At 44.1% G+C, this 20109-nt stretch overlaps 1 protein-coding gene across 1 annotated transcript in view; it reads left to right on the top strand.

The window, feature by feature from the left end:
- REV3L (REV3 like, DNA directed polymerase zeta catalytic subunit) overlaps positions 1-20109 on the top strand; it is a 422230-nt gene that overhangs the window by 157891 nt on the left and 244230 nt on the right. The window contains exon 3 of the mRNA XM_082249080.1: positions 17879-17953. Within this exon, the coding sequence (XP_082105206.1) occupies positions 17879-17953 (75 nt within the window). The remainder of the gene's footprint in view (positions 1-17878; positions 17954-20109) is intronic.

The raw sequence follows: 20109 nt of genomic DNA, 5'->3' as shown, positions 1-20109 counted from the left end.
GTATCACAGATGGTTAGGGAATAGGTAAAGGTTTTTAAGGGGAACCTAGATGCTGACTTGGTTTCCCCCGGAGCTGATAGAACTTATGGACCAGATGGCTCTGGCCCTGGTATTCCTGTGTGATGCATCATTGGATGTGGCTCCCCTGGTGGCCAGAGTGTCGGCTGTGGGGATTGCCATAAGACGCATGGTGTGGCTGAAAAGCTGGTCGGTAGACCAGGCTTCCAAGAAGGCCTTGACAGATCTCCCTTTCCTGGGAGAGCGATTATTTGGCGACTCGCTGGATGAGTTAATCAACGGTCTAAGTGGTGGGAAGAGTACTCTTGTTCCTCATTCCTCCAAAGGTAAGGCATCCCGTAGTAAGTGGGGCCTTCTTTCACCGCTTATAGACGTTTTTTGTTTTTTTTTTTGTGCCTTAGGGGCGCAAGAAAAAGGGAAGCCATTCAGAGCTTCTGGAGTGGCTAAAAAGCCATGGTCAGGCAAGACCTGCCAGTCCGGTTATGCGGACAAGTCCTCTTCAGCATGAAGGGGCGCCCCCACCTGTTTCTGGGGTGGGGGGAAGTCTGCGCTTCTTTCAGAAACCCTGGAATGACTTCATTCAAGACAAGTGGGTTCAAGATTGTTTGAAGGATCTCCGAGACGCAGTGCGGGATCTCCTTGCTCAAGGGTTGATTGTGCCTGTTCCTCTGCAGGAACGCTTTCAAGGTTTCTATTCAAACCTGTTCACAGTGCCCAGAAAAGAGGGCAAGGTTCATCCAATCCTGGACCTCAATACTCTGAACCTCTTTGTGCAGGTGCAGAAGTTTCGAATGGAATCCATTCGGTCAGTGGTAGCGTCTTTGAATCAGGGGGATTTTCTGGCCTCCATCGATATCAAAGGTGCGTATCTACACATCCCCATCTACGGAGGACACCAGCGATTTCTCCCCTTTGCGGTGGCAGGGGAGCATTTTCAATTTGTGGCGTTACCCTTTGGTCTCGCCTCCGCTCCCAGTGTCTTTATCAAGGTACTGGCCCCGGTATTGGCCTTGTTGCGCCAAAAAGAATTGCGATCCTGGGATATCTGGAGGATGTCCTATTGAGAGCGGACTCTCACTCGGCTTCGTTGGGCGACCTGTCAATTACAGTTCAGACCCTTCAGGAATTTGGGTGGACTGTAAATTTCAAAAAATCTGCTCTGACGCCTTCAGTGAGGTTGGATTAACTGGGCCTGACTCTAGATTCCGCCTTGGCGAGGGTATTTCTTCCCCTGGAAAAACATCAGATGTTGCTGGGAGCGATCCGGTTGCTTTTGGAAACCGATCTGTCCTCTCTACGGACTTGCATGAGAGCCCTGGGTCTGATGGTATCTATGGTATCAACCTTCGAGGCGGTTCCGTTTGCTCGTGAGACCTCTGCAAAAAGATTGCCAAATGGAACAGGGATCCAAAGTCTTTAGACAAAATGATACGCTTGGGTTGCCTCACGAGGTCTGCGCTATTCTGTTGGATCCAGTCGCCAGCATTGTGTCAGGGCAAGTTCTTCCTACCACTGTTTTGAATGGTGGTCACCATGGATGCCAGCCTGTCGGGCTGGGGTGGAGTGTTGGGGAAGCTCTGTGCCCAGGGGACCTGGTCAACGGAGGAGTCTTCCTTCCTTACCAATCAATATTCTGGAGCTCGGAGCAATCAAGCTTTGCCTGTTCCACTGGACGAATCTGCTATGCAGTTCTCCGGTTCTGATCCTATCGGAAAATACCACGGCTGTGGCTTTCATCAATCATCAAGGTGGCGCAAAGAGTGTCCTGGTGGCCGAGATTCTGGTATGGGCGGAAGACAGTGTTCCGGCTCTTTCTGCAGTCCACATTCCGGGTGTGGAGAATTGGCAAGCGGATTACCTGAGCCATCAGGTGCTGGATCAAGGAGTATGGTCCCTTCATCTATTTCATCTATGTGTCTGGTGGGGAACTCCGGAGGTAGACCTGTTTGCATCTCGCCTTAACAAAAAAGTCCAGAGGTTTGTGGCCAGGTCTCGGGATCCTCTGGCCGACGCCACAGACGCCTTGGTGGCTCCTTGGAGCCAGTATTGGCTGATCTATGCCTTCCCTCTGATAAAACTTGCCGAAACTTCTCCGCAGGTTGGTGGTGGAAGGAATTCAGGTTTTGGTGGCCCAAGACTGGCCTTGTCAGTCTTGGTACACTGTAGGCTTGTGACGGTATCAGATTTTCATGCTGCGATTAATTGATTAAGGTTTTGCCACGGTATACGGTATTATCACGGTATTCTATTATTAAATTTAAATTATTAAATTTCCACCTCACTTCAATTTCATTGCTGAATTTAGGGGCTTTGGTTCACTTATGCACATTATTATATAGTCAGTCAGTACAGACTCTGTGAACCAGGCCTAAAATAGGTCATCAAGCAGTGTCTGGCCTAACTGGTCCTGGCGCTCGGCTCCGATCCGATGGCCTGGTCATTAAGAGGGCAAATCCTTGTGGTCAAGAAGTGGTTAAACCTGAAGGAGGTGTTGTTTATAAATTACTTTACTATCGCTTTAGGCCTGGTTCACATGTATGCGGGTTGGTGGTTCACATGTATGCGGGTTGGCGGTTCACATGTATGCGGGTTGGCGGTTCACATGTATGCGGGTTGGCGGCCCACATTTGCACAGGCATAGCAGCCCATTGATTTGAACGGGCTGCTATGCCCTCATTTTCCGCAGAAAAAAGGTGCATGCAGCATTTTTTTAAAATTCAGTGGCCTTGAAATCCATCCTGCTTTTGCACCATGCGACTAACCTGCAGTTCCTGCTCTGGCAAGCTTTCTGCATTTTTTGTATACGTGGGCACGGCATTTAAAAACAGTTTGCGTGTGCAGCAACGGCAGGTAAGTCGCATGGTGCAAAAGAAGGATGGATTTCATGGCCACTGCATTTTTTTAAATTCTGCATGCACCTTTTTTCAGCTGAAAACGCAGGCATAGCAGCTCAAGCCCATTCACATCAATGGGCTGCTATGCCTGTGCAAATGTGGGCCCCCAACCCGCATACATGTGAACCAGGCCTAAAGCAATAGTAAAGTCATTAATTGGTTAAACCTGCAGGAGGACCGGTGTTTTTATCTATTAATGACTTTACTATTGCTTTAGGCCTGGTTCACATGTATGCGGGTTGGGGGCCCACATTTGCACAGGCATAGCAGCCCATTGATGTGAATGGGCTTGAGCTGCTATGCCTGCGTTTTCAGCTGAAAAAAGGTGCATGCAGAATTTAAAAAAATGCAGTGGCCATGAAATCCATCCTCCTTTTGCACCATGCGACTTACCTGCCTTTGCTGCACACGCAAACTGTTTTTAAATGCCATGCCCACGTATACAAAAAATGCAGAAAGCTTGCCAGAGCAGGAACTGCAGGTTAGTCGCATGGTGCAAAAGCAGGATGGATTTCAAGGCCACTGAATTTTAAAAAAATGCTGCATGCACCTTTTTTCTGCGGAAAATGAGGGCATAGCAGCCCGTTCAAATCAATGGGCTGCTATGCCTGTGCAAATGTGGGCCGCCAACCCGCATACATGTGAACCGCCAACCCGCATACATGTGAACCAGGCCTAAAGCAATAGTAAAGTCATTAATAGATAAAAACACCGGTCCTCCTGCAGGTTTAACCACTTCTGGATCGCAAGGATTTGCCCCTTTAAAGACCAGGCCATCGGATCAGAGCGCCAGGACCAGTCATCACCAGGTAGGCCAGACACTGCTTGATGGCTATGTAATAATGTAATGTGGGCTGCTATGCGTGTGTGTGTGTGTATATATATATATATATATATATATATATATATATATATATATATATATATATATATATATATATATATATATATATAATTTATTTATATTAGAGCTGCACGATTCTGGCCAAAATGAGAATCACGATTTTTTAGCTTGGAATAAAGATCACGATTCTCTCACGATTCTCTGTGTAACAAAAAAAAAATTGGGATAACTTTACTGTTACGTTTTTTTTTTTTTTTTATTCATTAAAGTCTATTAATTGCGTTTGAAAGACTGCTGCGCAAATACAGTGTGACATAAAATATTACAACAATCGCCATTTTTTTTCTGTAGGGTCTCTGCTAAAAAAATATATAAAATGTTTGGGGGTTCTAAGTACTTTTCTAGCAAAAAAAAAAACTGATTTTAACTTGCAAGCAACAAGTGTCAGAGAAAGGTCCAGTCTTTAAGAGGTTAAACTTCCTTTCTCCCTGACAGAGGGAAGGAAAAGATACAAATGTAATCATTTTTGTTTATAGTTACTGGCATTAGCTGTGTGAGTTAGGCTCGGTTCACACTATTGCGATGCGGGAGGGCTGCGAATTCGCAGCCTGTTACCGCATCGCACACGCACCCCCGGCAGTTCACACTGCCATATGCGATCCGCTGGGGGTGTCAATGTAATCTTAACGACACCCCCAGTTTGATCGCATATCGCAGTGCGATCGTGCAGTTCGCACAGGATCGGATCGCACAAGTGTGAACCGCTGTGCGATCCGATCCTGATGCGGCAGCAAAAATGCCTCCTGTGCGTCTTTGCTGCGGGTGCGGTGCGAATTTAGCCATACAAACTGTATGGCTAAACTCGCACCGCACAGCTGATCGCATGTCATGTCGGAGCAGTGCGCTCCGACATGACATGCGAACCCGGCACACGCAGAAGTGTGAACCGGGTCTGAATGAGTCATCCAGCTCACTGAAATGTATCAATTCACAAGTCAGACTGAGGAGCAGATAAACTCGGTATTTTAAAAATGCCACAATAACAATATCGTGGCTATGCAATACAGCGATATATCGAATTACCGAAAACCGGCATATGTCTAGTACACTGACCTAGTAAAATTGGTCACGATCCTCCGTGAAGACTTCCTCTGAGGGAGGATCTGCTGTCCCACGGACCGATCTTGCATCCTGCTTTACGGTCGCTGGCTTTAATGGCATGGCTGTTGAAGGGCAGGTGTTGAGAGATAAAGGTCTCTCAGAATATGTGATTGCAACCCTGTTGAAGGCTAGGAAGGCAAATTTATCATCGTACATGGAAATCATACATTTCAGGGTGTGAATTGCTGAAGTTGCACCCTCGCTTGTTTTCTATAGCTAGGGTTTTGGGCTTTTTACAAAAAGGGGTTGAGCAGCAGTTGGCCTTGGGCACTATCAAGGGCCAAGTGTTGGCTTTGGCTATTTATTCCAATGTAATAATGCCTGGATTCACACTTTTATTCAGGTGTTGCGTCATCTGGCTCCCCCAAGGATATCCCCGTTGCCTCCGTGGGATCTCAATCTGGTTTTGTCTGTTCTTCAAAAGCCTCCTTTTGAGAACATTAGGGAGATTTTTCTGCTTTCTTTATCCCAGAAGGTTGCTTTTCTGGTGGCAATTACTTCTGCCCGCAGTGTGTCTGAGTTGGCGGCGCTGTCTTGTCCGCCTTATTTGGTGGTCCACAGATAAAGTTGTACTCTGATCTAATCCGTCTTTTCTCCCCAAGGTGGTGTCTGATTTCCATCTAAATTAAGACATTGTGTTGCCTTTACTCTGTCCTGAGCCTTAGCATCCCAAGAAAATTGCTTTGCACTCTCTGGATGTGGTTCGGGCAATCGGGGTTTACCTGACGGTCACTGAGTCTTTTAGGAAATCAGATGCTCTTTGTCCTTACTGAGGGATTTCGTAAGGGTTTGGCTGCGTCTGCTGCGACTAATTCCAGATGGATTAGGCAGACGGTTGTTCAGGCTTCTTCTTTGAAGGGTCAGGTTCTTCCTTTCCCTGTGAAGGCGCATTCTACTAGGGCGCTGAGTGCCTTTTTGGGTATTCCCCATCAGGCCTCAGTAGTGCAAGTTTGTAAGGCGGTGACTTGGTCGTCTGTGCACACATTTCCAAAATTCTACAAGGTAGCTTTGTTGGCATCTTTGGATGCATCCTTTGTCCGCAAGGTTTGGCAGGCTGCTGTTTAAAAGAGACTCGTATGTTTCTCTTTAAGGGTTTTTTTTCTTTCATGGGTGAGCACCTGGTTGTTCCTGGTTGAGCTTCATGTTACCCAGTTGGCTTAAGTTTAGCCTTTGGAGTTTACGTTAACTATTCGGTTTGCGTTCTTCCCACCCCTCATGCCTACACTGCTTTGGGACGTCTCAATGGTATAAGAAGCATAAGAGCTGCATCTGTCAATGGACAGTAGAGAAAACTGGGTTTTTGTAAAGAACTTGCCATAAAACCATTTTCTCTGAAGTCCATTGACGGACGCAGCACCCGCCCCTCTGATATGGGGATGGTTTGTGTCGTCTTCTCACTGCTTGCAACGAAACTGGTATGCTGGAGAGGAGTGTGTGGGGTTATGCCTATAGCGACAGCCCCCGTAGGCGTGGTAAACTGTTTTTTTTTCCTGCCTAGTACTACTCCTGTAGGGGGCAGCATCACCCAATAGTATAAGAAGCATAAGAGCTGCGTCTGTCAATGGACTTCAGAGAAAAGGATTTTACGGTAAGTTCTTACAAAAATCCAGTTTTTGGTACCTTGAATATCAGACATGTTTCTGGGTACGTATATTTAACCTGTTGGTTCCAAAAAAAAGGCACTGATTTTTCCCTATCAGCTCTAAATTTTGAGACACAGCCTAAATGCCACATATCACTATTCACTCTACTCGTCTGTCAAAAATCAGGATATAAATATAGCAAAATACGTCAAGATGGTTCAGGCAGCACCTTTGTAAATTAATTGCCATAACCTCCACAGTGCTCGATCTGCAAAAATGAAACGATAGACCTGGCAATCTACACATATAATAACTATAATACAGCGAATAACTTGCATTTTAGAATCCAATGTTTCTGATGTAAATTTACAGTTGGGCGTACATAAACACTCGCTATATTTGCCAACTTGTATGCAAAAACACAAACTAGGTAGCAGAACAAGTTGATTATCAAGATCTTATCAAAAACTAAAATTTTATATAAATTTGACCGTTTTTAAGAAACTAGAGCTGAATACAGTCTGAACAATGTAATTTTCTGAATCAACTCCCCAAATTACCCCAAGAACAAGTCCTAAAAGCAAGGCACCAAGAAATTTTTTTTCTTTTTTTGGACTGTGTGATTTAAAGGATTTTGATGCTAAAATTGTCCTCTTGGTAAAGCCCCGTACACACGTACCGATTGTCGGCCGTAAATATTCGGCCGACGACCGATCGGCCGATTGTAGGCTTGTTAGTATGATGATTCCGACGGCGCATTTTCGGCCGAACAGAATCTGTCGTGCAGGCATTAAAATTTTTGTTGGCCAACACCAGAACGGCCGATTGTTCGCCAGTCAGTACAGATTTCGTCCGACAGACAGCAGATTAGCAAGACTGGGCATGCTCAGAAAAGGAAAAAGACAAGGAAAGTTAACCATCACATGACATCACTTCTGCAGTTGGCTGTTGTTGGCCGACAAAATTCGTGTGCAGTCTTTTGCAGTTTTCAACAGACACGACAGCCCTGGACAAAAGACGGCCGATCGTTCGGCCGACGATCAGTACTTGTGTACGGGGCTTAACTTATTTGTAGAAGAAGTGAAATTTATGTTCCTTCGTTATTTAAAATGTGTTTTCTTTTTCTGCTGGGTAGAATAATATTGAAGCTCTGAACAACCTTATGACAGAAAGTAGCAACACTGTTCCACAGAACCCAAGAAGTGGTAATACCCTCTTTATACTAATCCGGCTAACGAAAAAAGCAGCCATCTTCCACAAATGATTTTTGTTTAATTTGTACACTATTCGTCTGAAAAAAATTGAAAGACCAAGACCACGCATGCTTGGAAATAAAAGAATATATTACAATACGCTATATTACGTCACTTCCAAAGTTGTATTCTGTCGTACAATAATTTTTGTAACCTATTTGTTTTAGTAGCCTAGATTCTTCCAGGACAGCAGGGTTTTCCCACCTAATATAATTATAGTTTATTGCATTACAGTCTTGTAGTTACCGACTGGTCTGTTCTGGCCTTTTATAATTGTGGATCATGTGATCCGTGTTTTAGGTGGGTGGAGCCACTCTCTCCTATTCTGTCCTGGAAGACTCCTGGTAACTAACTTCTCTAGGCCAATCTGAGATACAGTACTGATTATAGGCCATCACCATATAAGATTAATTGCTATGTGATAGTTTCACCTACACATAATGCAGGGGGTAGGTGTGTAGGAGTGTCTGCTGCTTGCTGAGGCTTATTAAATAAAATTTCAATGTTCTCTGCCTGTTACTCCACTTCATGTGTTCATACACACTATAGGCATTTTCAGGAGTTTAGTGGCAGGGGAGTTTACAAGCAGAAAAAAACAAACGAAAAAAAAAATCACTTGTGCATTCAGGAGAGGAGCTTTTGAGCATATAAAAACGCTCAAAAAGTGGAAAAAATACGACTTGGCGTGCTCTGACCAATAGAATGCATTAATGCCAGACATTTGAAGGGACATTTCCTATAGGGGAGAAACCATTTTTGAGCTTTACAGTGTACATGAGGCCTAAAGCTGGTAACTAAGATTGTGAGAATTCCTAAAAAAATGTTTGTATTCCACCCTTTGGTGGACAGATGTTTTTATGTGTTGTAAGATATTAAATTAAAAATGTGTACCTTGTCCTGTTAAGTTTGATGGTCTTCACTTGATCTGCCATTAAAGCATTTAAACTCAAATTGACTGATTGTTACTAAAATATGACAATGCACATCTGTCTGTATATAATATGTATAGTTACCGATTAACACATCGAAGTGCAAGTTTGTATGTGCATATGTATTTTGCATTAAGAACTCATACTAACGCACAATATTCATGAATAAATACTATGAATAAATTTGAATGTTTTTTTTTTTTTATTGTATTTTTATTAATTTTAACAAAAATAGAAGCCTGTTTGCAAGGGCTCTGAACACAATCTAGACATTAGAGAAACCACTTTTTATTTTAATTCTTTATTTTGACATTTTTATTCGTACAATAAGTGTGATACAAATACAGCTGTAGCATTGCGTTACAAATGAAAGGCAAGGAATCAAAGGAAAAAGTGGTAAACAAAACAGTTGGCAACACCCAATTTGTGATTTTCTCCGTCTCTACACCTTTCTGATGAGGATATGAAAAGAGCTTATGTCCACTCGAGTATGACTGCAGACTTTAGTGCAAGTGCCTTTGGCCAGCCATACACGGTTCGAATCATTATTGGGCAGGCTAAATGTACCAAGTTAATCAATCAATTTGGGTACAACCAGCCTGCCAGATTCTCTTGAGATTATTGCTAGCTGCTTCTATAGCCGATCGCAACAATTGCAGTCTGCTCCCGGAGGGGATGGCTTTCCCCTCCCTCTCCACCGGGAGAAGACAATTGCTGATTCTCCTATTAACACTGCTCCCTGTATGGCCAAAAAAAATAAAAAAGAGAAAGTGAAGGGCGGTAGAGGGAAAAAAAGTGTGTTTAGGGGGTCTGCATCTCAATCCTTGGCAAAGAAACAAATTTGACTTTGCAATGAACACACCTAGTCCTTACATGCTGTGGCTGCAAATAACTACACACCAGGAAGCCAATTTGTGGCTTTCATTGTATTTCTCTTGGTTGCAATAAAAATAAATTTATAAATTGTCTAAATACAGGAGAAATTTTTAGTGTTCCTTGAGTCCTGGTCCTTTTTGTGTATTCCTGATCCGTGCAGTCATTTAACAAGAAGCAGTTCCTGTACTTTGCCTCTGTGCAGGCATTTCCTCTTAAGACTGGTCATTGCCGCACTTCCTGCTTGTGTAGAGTGATTCTTCTTGTCTTGAATTGGTAGTAGTGTTTTTTTATATCTCTTGACTTTTGGGCAGGAATTTTATACCTAAAGCGGATCTTCACAGCATCTGAGCACCACAAACCAAAAACACTATTTAATTCATTTTTAACTACCTCAATACTGGGCACTTAAACCGCCTTCCTTCCCAGACCAATTTTCAGCTTTTAGCGCTGTTGCATTTTGAATGACAATTGCGCGGTCATGCAACTCTGCACCTAAACCAAATTTGTCATTTTTTCCCCACAAATAGCTTTCTTTTGGTGGTATTTGATCACTGCCAGGTTTTTTCTTTTTTGGTGCACAAATAAAAAAAGACGGAAAAGTTTGGAAAAAAAACGTGTTTTTTTTTTTTTTTTTGTTTAGGTTATAAAATTTTGTAAATAGATACGTTTTTTCCTGCACTGATGACGCCGCACTAGTGAGGAGACACTGATGGGGTGGCACTGATATGCAGCACTGATGGGCACTGATAGGTAGCACTGATAGATAGCACTGATATGCAGCATTGGTGGGCACTGATAGGCAGCGATGATGGGCACTGATGGGCGGCACTGATCGGCACTGATGTACACTGATAGGCAGCACTGGTGGGCAATAATGGGCACTGGTGGGCAGCACTGATAAATGGCATTGGTGGGCAGCACTGATAGGGAGGGCACCACTGGCAGGCTCCCTGAGCCCTGTTTGCCATCCCTGGTGGCTCTAGTGGCACCCCCCCTCCCAGGGCTGCACTGGTAATCAATGTTCTGATTACCAGCACAGACCCCCCTGTGATCAGTGAGTAATTAGAAATACTTACTGATCCCCTGGCTGCAGTACCGATCCTCTCTTCTCCTCACTGACAGGATCTGTCAGAAGGAGAAGAGATCGAAGCCATTACAACGGCTGTGTTTACGTTACATGACAGCTGTGATTGGACACAGCCGTCATGTGATCAGGAGGGCCAATCACAGGGCCCTCCTGCCGCATCTTGTTGCTCTGTGTCCGAGCGATCTCGCTCCTTCTGAAGGACGAGACTCCCACCCGGCCGTATATGTACAGTGGGAGGTGGTTAATATTAAAAGCAAACTTCCCCATTCATCCATGTCTCCATGCTTTTTATTTTGTTCAGAAATCACTTTGAAAAATGCCCCCCCTAGCATTTCTAGCTGTGGCCACATTGAGTAAGGGCAAATGATTAATATAGCATTTACTTCCTGGAATCCCTACCTCAAAGGCATTCAGGAGGAGTGTGCTTAGCTGAGAAAACCCCTACTCCTCTCCTCCCCTCCTGAAGACTCCTGAGATGTATGAAATCATTAGCCAAGGCAAGACACCAGGGAGTAACTGAAGAAATGTAAAAAAAAAAAAATCTGTGATTGGAAGAGTAAAGCTCCACTTTAAGTTACTAGACCTACACACCTTGAACCATTACACGCTGATTTTTTTTTTTTTCTTTATCGGTATATATGCGGAATCCAACAGAAGAGATCTGAACATCTAAGTCTTCAAGGTGGATAGGAACCATGGCAAGGCAATCGGATTATTGAAATCTGTGTGACCTATGAAGCCAGGAAGTAAATTGGCCACCAGATTCCACCTATACCTGAAAAATACTTTTTGGGTTGACTGGTCATTTAATAGTTTTGGGATAATAAAATGGTACTATAGCTTTAAGAGGTCATTCACACCACGCTGTGTGCATAATGTGCGTATGTTTGTGTGCATTGTGAACATAGTTAAAGTGCATTACAGTGCTTGCACTGCAGCCCGTTGCGATGTGTGACAACGCTTTGGAATGCCATGTGCAAAAATGCAGTGTCCTTCATGTCTTTATACAGAAGCAAGGTGTGTTGACCTGCTTCATTTTTCCTGCTTTGCACTGCATATCACACCAACATTGTGGTGTGAATGGATAGTCAACAGTTGCTTTCAATATGCCCTGGGACCTCTGTTTATTAAGTGGGGGAAATGCAAGTCCCCACACATAGTGTGAACAAGCTTTAAGGGATGTTTATACTTGTGGTTGGGGTGTAGTAAAAATGTGCAGCTGATCCACATGCTTACCTGCTTACACTACGGTCCTGCTGTGGCAGGAATTATACCCCCGGCTCTACCACCAGCCGAATGAGAACCAAGCGAATAGTGCCGTGCTCAAACCTTCCCACAACTGCAAGCAATGTTTGTGGTTGTGGCACAGTAGTGCAGCATTTAGATTAAACCAAGAGGTGAGCAGGAGACTTATCGCCTCACTGCCTGTCAAACACCTCTGCAAAGTATGGGTCGCTTTTCAGAGGAAAGCCAGTCCCTATAGCTGGTGTAAATGAGCCCTAAGGCCAGCTATAGATGGAGAAAATCACGTGAGTCCCCCATCAACACGGTCAGTGCTAATTGGGAAATCCCTCCCACAGAGCCATTGTGTTCCCTGGCAGGGGAAGTCATCCTCGCCATGAGAACACGATCATTATTGCTAGCAGCTATAACCGCCACTCGCAATATTTGCATGTAAAATCCAACAGGCTGGTTATTACCAAGCTGGTCTATTGATCAACTTGTGTACATTCACCCTACCTATACATGGTTCAAATCTCAGCCAGTTCCTGCTGAGCTGGCCAAGATTCGATCTGTTGATGGCCAGCTTAACTGTTACAGACTTGTAAATATTGCAGGTTAGTGACTGTTAAAGCAAAACTATACTCGCCTTGAGCCCAGTGATGTGCCGAGGCTGGTGATGTGCCATCCCCGTAACTCCCTGCTGGTCACAGACATCTTAGGGAGGCCAGCTTCTGGGTCTCGATCACCGGCTGCTGTCATTGGCCAGACTGAGATGACGTCCCTTGCACGCATGCAAGGGAGTTCCATTGTTGAATTTGTGCAGTGAGCTGCGCTTGCAAGGCTTACTGTACAAGGGCGGACAGGCAGGTGAGTAGCTTTAAAGCAGAAGATACAAAGCAGGTCTGTTCTGCATTAACCACTTCTGGCCCAGAAGGATTTACCCCCTTAATGACCAGGCCATTTTTTGCGATACGGCACTGCGTTACTTTAAGGGACAATTGCACGTTCGTGCGACACTGTACCCTAATAGAGCTTTCTTTTGATGGTATTTTTTACTATCTGCTATATAACCTTCCAAATAAAAAAAAAAATGTAAAAATCAAGTTTTTTTTCATAATTTAGGCCAATTTGTATTCTGCTACATATTTTTGGTAAAAAAAAAATCCCAATAAGTGCATATTGATTGGTTTGCACAACAGTTATCACATCTACAAGCTAGGGGAAAGATGTCATTTTTATTTATTTTTTACTAGTATTGGCAGCGATCAGCGATTCTTTAGCGGGACTGCGACATTGCGGTGGACAGATAGGACACCTAACTGACATTTTTGACACTTTTGGGGGGGACCAGTGACATTAATACACTAATCGGTGCTAAAAATATGCACTGTTACTGTACTAATTACTGTACTAATTACCTTGCCAGGAAAGGGGTTAACACCATGTGCTATCAAAGGGTTAAATGTGTCCCTAGGGGGTGCTTTCTAACTGTGTGGGGATGGGTTTTCTGCATGAACACAGAGATCAGTGTTCCTAAATAACACAGGATCCCATTACTGACAGAACAGCGGTCTGCCGTGTTTACAACGGCAGACCACTGTTCTTTTTCACGGGGAGCGATCGTGGGTGACGGGCCGCAATCGCGGCAGACGGAACCGCAGATCAGCTTCCCCTGTGGTGAATGGGCGCTCGCGCATGCCCCCTCTAGCAGTTCCAAAAAGCGACGTACAGGTACAGTATTTCACAAAAGTGAGTACACCCCTCACATTTTTTTTAAATATTTTATTCTATCTTTTCATGTGACAACACTGAATAAATGACACTTTGCTACAGTGTAAAGTAGGGAGTGTACAGCTTGTATAACAGTGTAACTTTGCTGTCCCCTCAAAATTACTCAACACACAGCCATTAATGTCTAAACCGCTGGCAATAAAAGTGAGGACACCCCTAAGTCAGGGCTTGACAAATTTGCCTGAAATCTAGGAGCCAGCTAAAAAAGTTAGGAGCCAGTTTTTTTTTTTTTTTTTTAAACTAACAACCAAGCTTTATTTAATAAAACGGATACTAAATTTACACATAAATACGACTAGAACCCCACTCTCCTCTATAGCGCAATTGGATGGAAACAGACTGTCTCTCTTTTTCCATCCGATGCCATCTGATCCGATCCTCCGATTACCGCTCCATAGAGGAGAATGAGGGGTCCGATCAGGTCTGTCTGAAAAACTGTCAGGCGGACCCGATCAGACAGCCCGTGTGAAAGGGGCCTTCGGCTGTGGCACGGCGATGAGGAAAAAAAAAGATATATATATTATATATCATTTTTGTTCTTTAATAAGAATTGAAAAAAAAAAGTTTATATATATATATATATATATATATATATATATATATATATATATATATATATATATATATATATATATATATATATATATATAATAAACATTCTTTTTTTTTCAATTCTTATAAAAAAAAATTATATATATATATATATATATATATATATATATATATATATATATATATATATATATATATATATATATATATATATATATATATATATATAATCATATTTTTTTTTTTATAAGAATTGAAGAAAAAAAAGTGTTTTTTTTTTTTTTTTTTTTTTTTTTTTAAAAAAAAGAAAAAATGTATTATTTATTTTTTTTTTAATTTAAAAAATAAATGAATAATAATAAAAACACTCCCTGTCCACTTACCTTTAAGCAAAGGTAACTGGACAGAGAGATGAAGCCTGCAAAAACTTCCCATCTCCTTCCAAAGAGCAGATGAGAAGGAAGGCATTGAGAACATGCATTACTCCCGGCCACCACAAGAGGGCGCCAATTCCCCTAGCCTCTCATCTAACGGAAGAAGGCCGAAAAGCCGGGGCCTCAATTTATGGATGGCGTGGAAGTCCGTGCACTCGGGAAAGAAGGTGGGGGCGCAAAAGGGACAGGACACCTGCAGGGCCCCCCAGGCGCCAGGTCGCTAATTCTAGTCGCAAATGCGACCTGGCGCCCGGGGTTTGTCGAGGCCTGCCCTAAGTGAACATGTCTAAATTGGGCCCAAAGTGTCAATATTTTGTGTGGCCACCATTTTCTTTTCCTGCACTGCTTTGACCCTCTTGTGTATATATATATATATATGACCAGAGCGCTAAAAAACCTCCGACACAGAAGAGGTGTATGGTAAATCAAATACAAAGCAGAGAGGGGGGAAGGGGGGGGGGGGAAGGGACAAAAAGGCTAACAAAGGACTAAGCAGTAGATAAAACTAATAAGATAAAATTACTGTATAGTATGAGATCAACATGTAGACCGAAGGGGATAGTCCATATGCACTGAGCCGCTCTTCCACAGACCAAGAGGAGATTCTGTATAAGCAAAAAAACAAAGAGGAGAAGCGCTCTAAGTGCAGACAGTTTATTCATACATATAAGACAATGTGTGTGGTAACTCACAAGACATGAATGAAGGTCAGGCTGTGTGACACCATTGGATCTTAGGACATCCTCTGGGGGGAGGGGGGTTGTAACATCCACTCCAAGGCGCCGTCCGTGGCTGAGTCAATGTTGATGGGAGGAAAGAAAGCCGGCTGCCTCCCGCCTCAGTGTACGGTATGTGGTCAGATGGAGATGACCGGCGGCTGCAAAGTTCCCGTAGGAGGATGGACGCTCTCCCGTCACCAGGGGTGGTGTGATCAAACAGCAAAAGAACGGCAGGCACGACGCGTTTCTGAGCATGCGCGGGGTCAGTATACCTGGCGCGCTCTTTCTTCAGGTGCTGGAGCGCCGTAGACTCAGTGCTCTCCGCTGATCTTCATTGTTGTAGGAGGACCCTCAGCGTTCTCATGTACCCTACAGGAGTTCTGGTCTTGCATTGTACATGATGATGATGATGACGGAGAGCTGCGAGGCCCAAGCAGGCATTGGCTTCATGTACAATGCAAGACCAGAACTCCTGTAGGGTACATGAGAACGCTGAGGGTCCTCCTACAACAATGAAGATCAGCGGAGAGCACTGAGTCTACGGCGCTCCAGCACCTGAAGAAAGAGCGCGCCGGGTATACTGACCCCGCGCATGCTCAGAAACGCGTCGTGCCTGTCGTTCTTTTGCTGTTTGATCACACCACCCCTGGTGACGGGAGAGCGTCCATCCTCCTACGGAACTTTGCAGCCGCCGGTCATCTCCATCTGACCACATACCGTACACTGAGGCGGGAGGCAGCCGGCTTTCTTTCCTCCCATCAACATTGACTCAGCCACGGACGGCGCCTTGGAGTGGATGTTACAACCCCCCTCCCCCCAGAGGATGTCCTAAGATCCAATGGTGTCACACAGCCTGACCTTCATTCATGTCTTGTGAGTTACCACACACATTGTCTTATATGTATGAATAAACTGTCTGCACTTAGAGCGCTTCTCCTCTTTGTTTTTTTGCTTTGATCCTCTTGGGCATGGAGTTCACCAGAGCTTCACAGGTTGCCACTGGAGTCCTCTTCCACTCCTCCATGATGACCTTACGGAGCTGGTGGATGTTGGCGGCCTTGCGCTCCCCCACCTTCCGTTTGAGGATGCCCCACAGATGCTCAGTGGGGTTAAGGTCTGGAGACATGCTTGGCCAGTCCATCACTTTTACCCTCAGCTTCTTTGGCAAGGCAGTGGTCGTCTTGGAGGTTGTGTTTGGGGTCGTTATGTTGGAATTCTGCCCTGCGGCCCAGTCTCCGAAGGAAGGGGATCATGCTCTGCTTCAGTATGTTACAGTACATATTGGCATGCATGGTTCCCTCAATGAATTGTAGCTTCCCAGTGCTGGCAGCACTCATGCAGCCCCAGACCATGACACTCCCACCACCATGCTTGACTGTAGGCAAGACACACTTTTTTTTTTTTTTTTAATCCTCCCCTGGTTGCCGCCACACACGCTCGACACTATCTGAAGCAAATACATTTATCTTGGTCTCATCAGACCACAGTAATCCATGTCCCTAGTCTGCTTGTCTTCAGCAAACTGTTTGTGGGCTTTCTTGTGCATCATCTTTGGAAGAGGCTTCCTTCTGGGACGACCGCAATGCAGATCAATTTGATGCAATGTGTGGCGTATGGTCTAAACCATGACAGGCTGACCCCCCACCCCTTCAACCTCTGCAGCAATGCTGTCAGCACTCAAACGTCTATTTCCCAATGACAATATGAAGCTGAACACCTGCACTCAACCTCTTTGGTCGACCAATAGCGAGGACTGTTCTGAGTGAAACCTGTCCTGTTAAACCGCTGTATGGTTTTGGCCACCATGCTGCAGCTCAGTTTCAGGGTTCAGGGTCTTGGTAATCTTTTTATAGCCTAAGCCATGTTTATGTAGTGCAACAATTCTTTTTTTTTTTTTTTTTTTTTAGATCCTCAGAGTTCAGTGCTATGAGCTGCCATGTTGAACTTTCAGTGACCAGTATGAGAGAGTGAGAGCGATTAACACCAAATTTCACACCTGCTCCCCATTTACACCTGAGACCTTGTAACACTAACAAGTCACATGACGCCGGGGAGGGAAAATGGCTAATTGGGCCCAATTTGCACATTTTTACTTAGGGGTCTACTCACTTGTTGCCAGCGGTTTAGACATTAATGGCTGTGTTTTGAGTTATTTTGAGGGGACAGCAAACTTTACACTGTTATACAAGCTGTACACTCACTACTTTCCATTGTAGCAAAGTGTCATTTCTTCAGTGTTTTACACATAAAGATATAAAAAAATTTACAAAAAATGTGATGGGTGTACTCACTTTTGTGAGATACTGTACATTGTTTCGCGGGACAGAGCCAACCTGCCGCAGTAAAACTATGGCGGCTGGTTGGCCAGCGGTTAAAGGATATTCTTGACTGTCTGCACATTTTCATTTGCCGCCTAAAGTTTAAATTTAATGTTACAATTTTAGGTTAAATGACATATGCCAGTCAGTACTTGTGCTGACGTCACTAACCGTTTTTTTTGTGCTTTCTTACAGACCTTTTTATGGGTATCATGAAAAGGAAAGACGGTTCATGAAGATTTATCTTTACAATCCAGCCATGGTGAAACGGTAAACTTTTTTGTCTAATTTTTATTTATTAATGTTTTCTACAGAATATAATTTGATTTGAGATGAACATAATATAAATTTCAAATGCAAGTCATTGCTTCCTGATGCCCTGAATGGGGAGGGACTATCCCCACCACTTCTATTTATGGTATAACTTTGCTGCGGTGGTATTGAGTGCAGAAGACACAGATAACATTTATTGTTACCAGATAGCATGTTGTAATGTGCTTAATAAAAATGATTTTCTTATAGTGGGTTGAGCTACATCTTTAGAGGAGCATCCCTCACATACGTCAACTTTTTAGTGCATGTACATTCCAAAGTATTGTTTATTTATTAACTTGTGCTGGCATTAGAAAAGTGTTGACAATCCTGCACTTACTGCTCAATCAGTACATTCTTTACCCCTGGGATTACTTCCCAGTAGTAATGCCACAAACTACACTATGATTACAGGTGCGTAATTATAGTACTTTTGTTTAAGAGACTCATGGGGACTAAATCACAATTCTTTTCCTGTAATTATTTCCCTTTAGGTGCCAACATCCTTGTGTTGGTGGAAATAGAATTTCTAGAGGATTGCTTCTTCAGAACATTTTTTAATTTAAAGAAGAAACTGGATTATATATTTTACTTTTCATCTGTATGATGATGGATGTGGTTTGCCTAAAGTGGTTTTCTACTTGCAGGCAAATTGGGATAACTACTTTTATATTTGTTGCAGCTTACCTTTTTTTTTTTTAGCTTCTATTCCGGACCCTTGAGCAGGGAAAAATCCTACACAGTTCTTTGTCTGTGAGGGGACTTGGGATTCTGTGTTTGCTATCATTAACCCTGTCTGTAGACTTGCTGATTTTCATTTATAAGTTGTAGCTTTATTTAAACACTCTTTCCTAACAAAGTTGACTTGAGGCTGGTTAGGGTGTAGGGCAGGTGTCACTAAATTGTGGACCATGATTCGTCTGACAGTCATGTTTGGACTACGGCAGCTGAATTCAGTAGACTGGTTGGACATCCTCTCTAGTAGATATTTGTCCGGTCGCCGCGGCTGTGAACCTTACAGCAGGAAAGACGGCAGGAGGCATGGCAGGTCTGCATGGAAGGTGGGAGCTGCCTAACTTTTCCAATTAACAGGTGGGCGATGGGCTGTCAGGACGCAAGTCGGTCCTAGCAACCAATTATTTTCTTGTTAACATTAGGGCCTGCAGACCTGGCAGGCCTTTTACCCTCTGCCCTGCTTCTTTAAGGTAGGGTTGGGAAGGCAGGGGAGAGCTGTACTTGCAAGTGGGACTGTTTAAGGGGGGTTGTGATTGCAAAGGGAACTGTGATGTGGAGCGGACTAAGAACTGTGATGTTAAGTTGGGGGTGTTGTCACGTGAAAGGTGAGTGACCAAGCCGTTCTGTGTGTACCTAGGGACGCACGCAGCCTGGCTCAGGCCTGCCTGCATGTGTGCCAGCATAGCAAGCAGCTTGCTATTGGGGCACACGCAAAAGGGGAGGAGCGGACAGCACCGACGGGGGACCCCAGAAAAGCAGGTAAGCGGCTGCTCTGTGCAATACCATTACACAGAGCAGGTAAGTATAACCTCTTCTTTTTTTGTTAGTTTAAAAAAAAGAAAAAAAATTAAGATTTACAGTCATTTTAAGGTGTGCTGTCAGTCCAGTCAGAATGTACATCATCGCAACACGTAGTACAGAGGGACCGTGAATCTCTATGCTCTTCCTGGAGATCTAGGTGCATTAACCAGTTGGCGACCGCCCACCGCAGACCTACTACGGCAAGCTGGCTCGGCTGCGCGAATCGCCATACCCATACGTCGGTCACCCCCGGGTGCCCCAGCCTTCTCCGCGATGTTCTAATTCGGTTCAGTTCAGAACCTATCAGTCATCAGGTCCAGGCCAATGATTTTTGGCCTGGACCCGTTGATCGGTTTTGACCAATTGCAGAACGTCCTGTGCCCATTTAACGTAAACACAGGCACAGGAAATGATGCGATCTCCTCTCCTGGAGTCCTTTTCGGTTCCAGCGTGAGAAGAGAAAACCTCTATTGTGAGTACAGAAGCAGTACACTGACACCAGTATACATAGGCACGCATTTAACCCCCTGATCACCCCCCGTTAACCCTTTCACTCCCTGTCACAGTGCACACTCTAT

This window comes from Pelophylax lessonae (genome assembly GCF_965119305.1).
Source record: "Pelophylax lessonae genome assembly, chromosome: 3".
In the NCBI taxonomy this organism is placed as follows: Eukaryota; Metazoa; Chordata; class Amphibia; order Anura; family Ranidae; genus Pelophylax; species Pelophylax lessonae.
The sequence above is the reverse complement of the archived record's forward strand: the minus strand, read 5'-3'. Positions and strand labels throughout refer to the sequence as shown.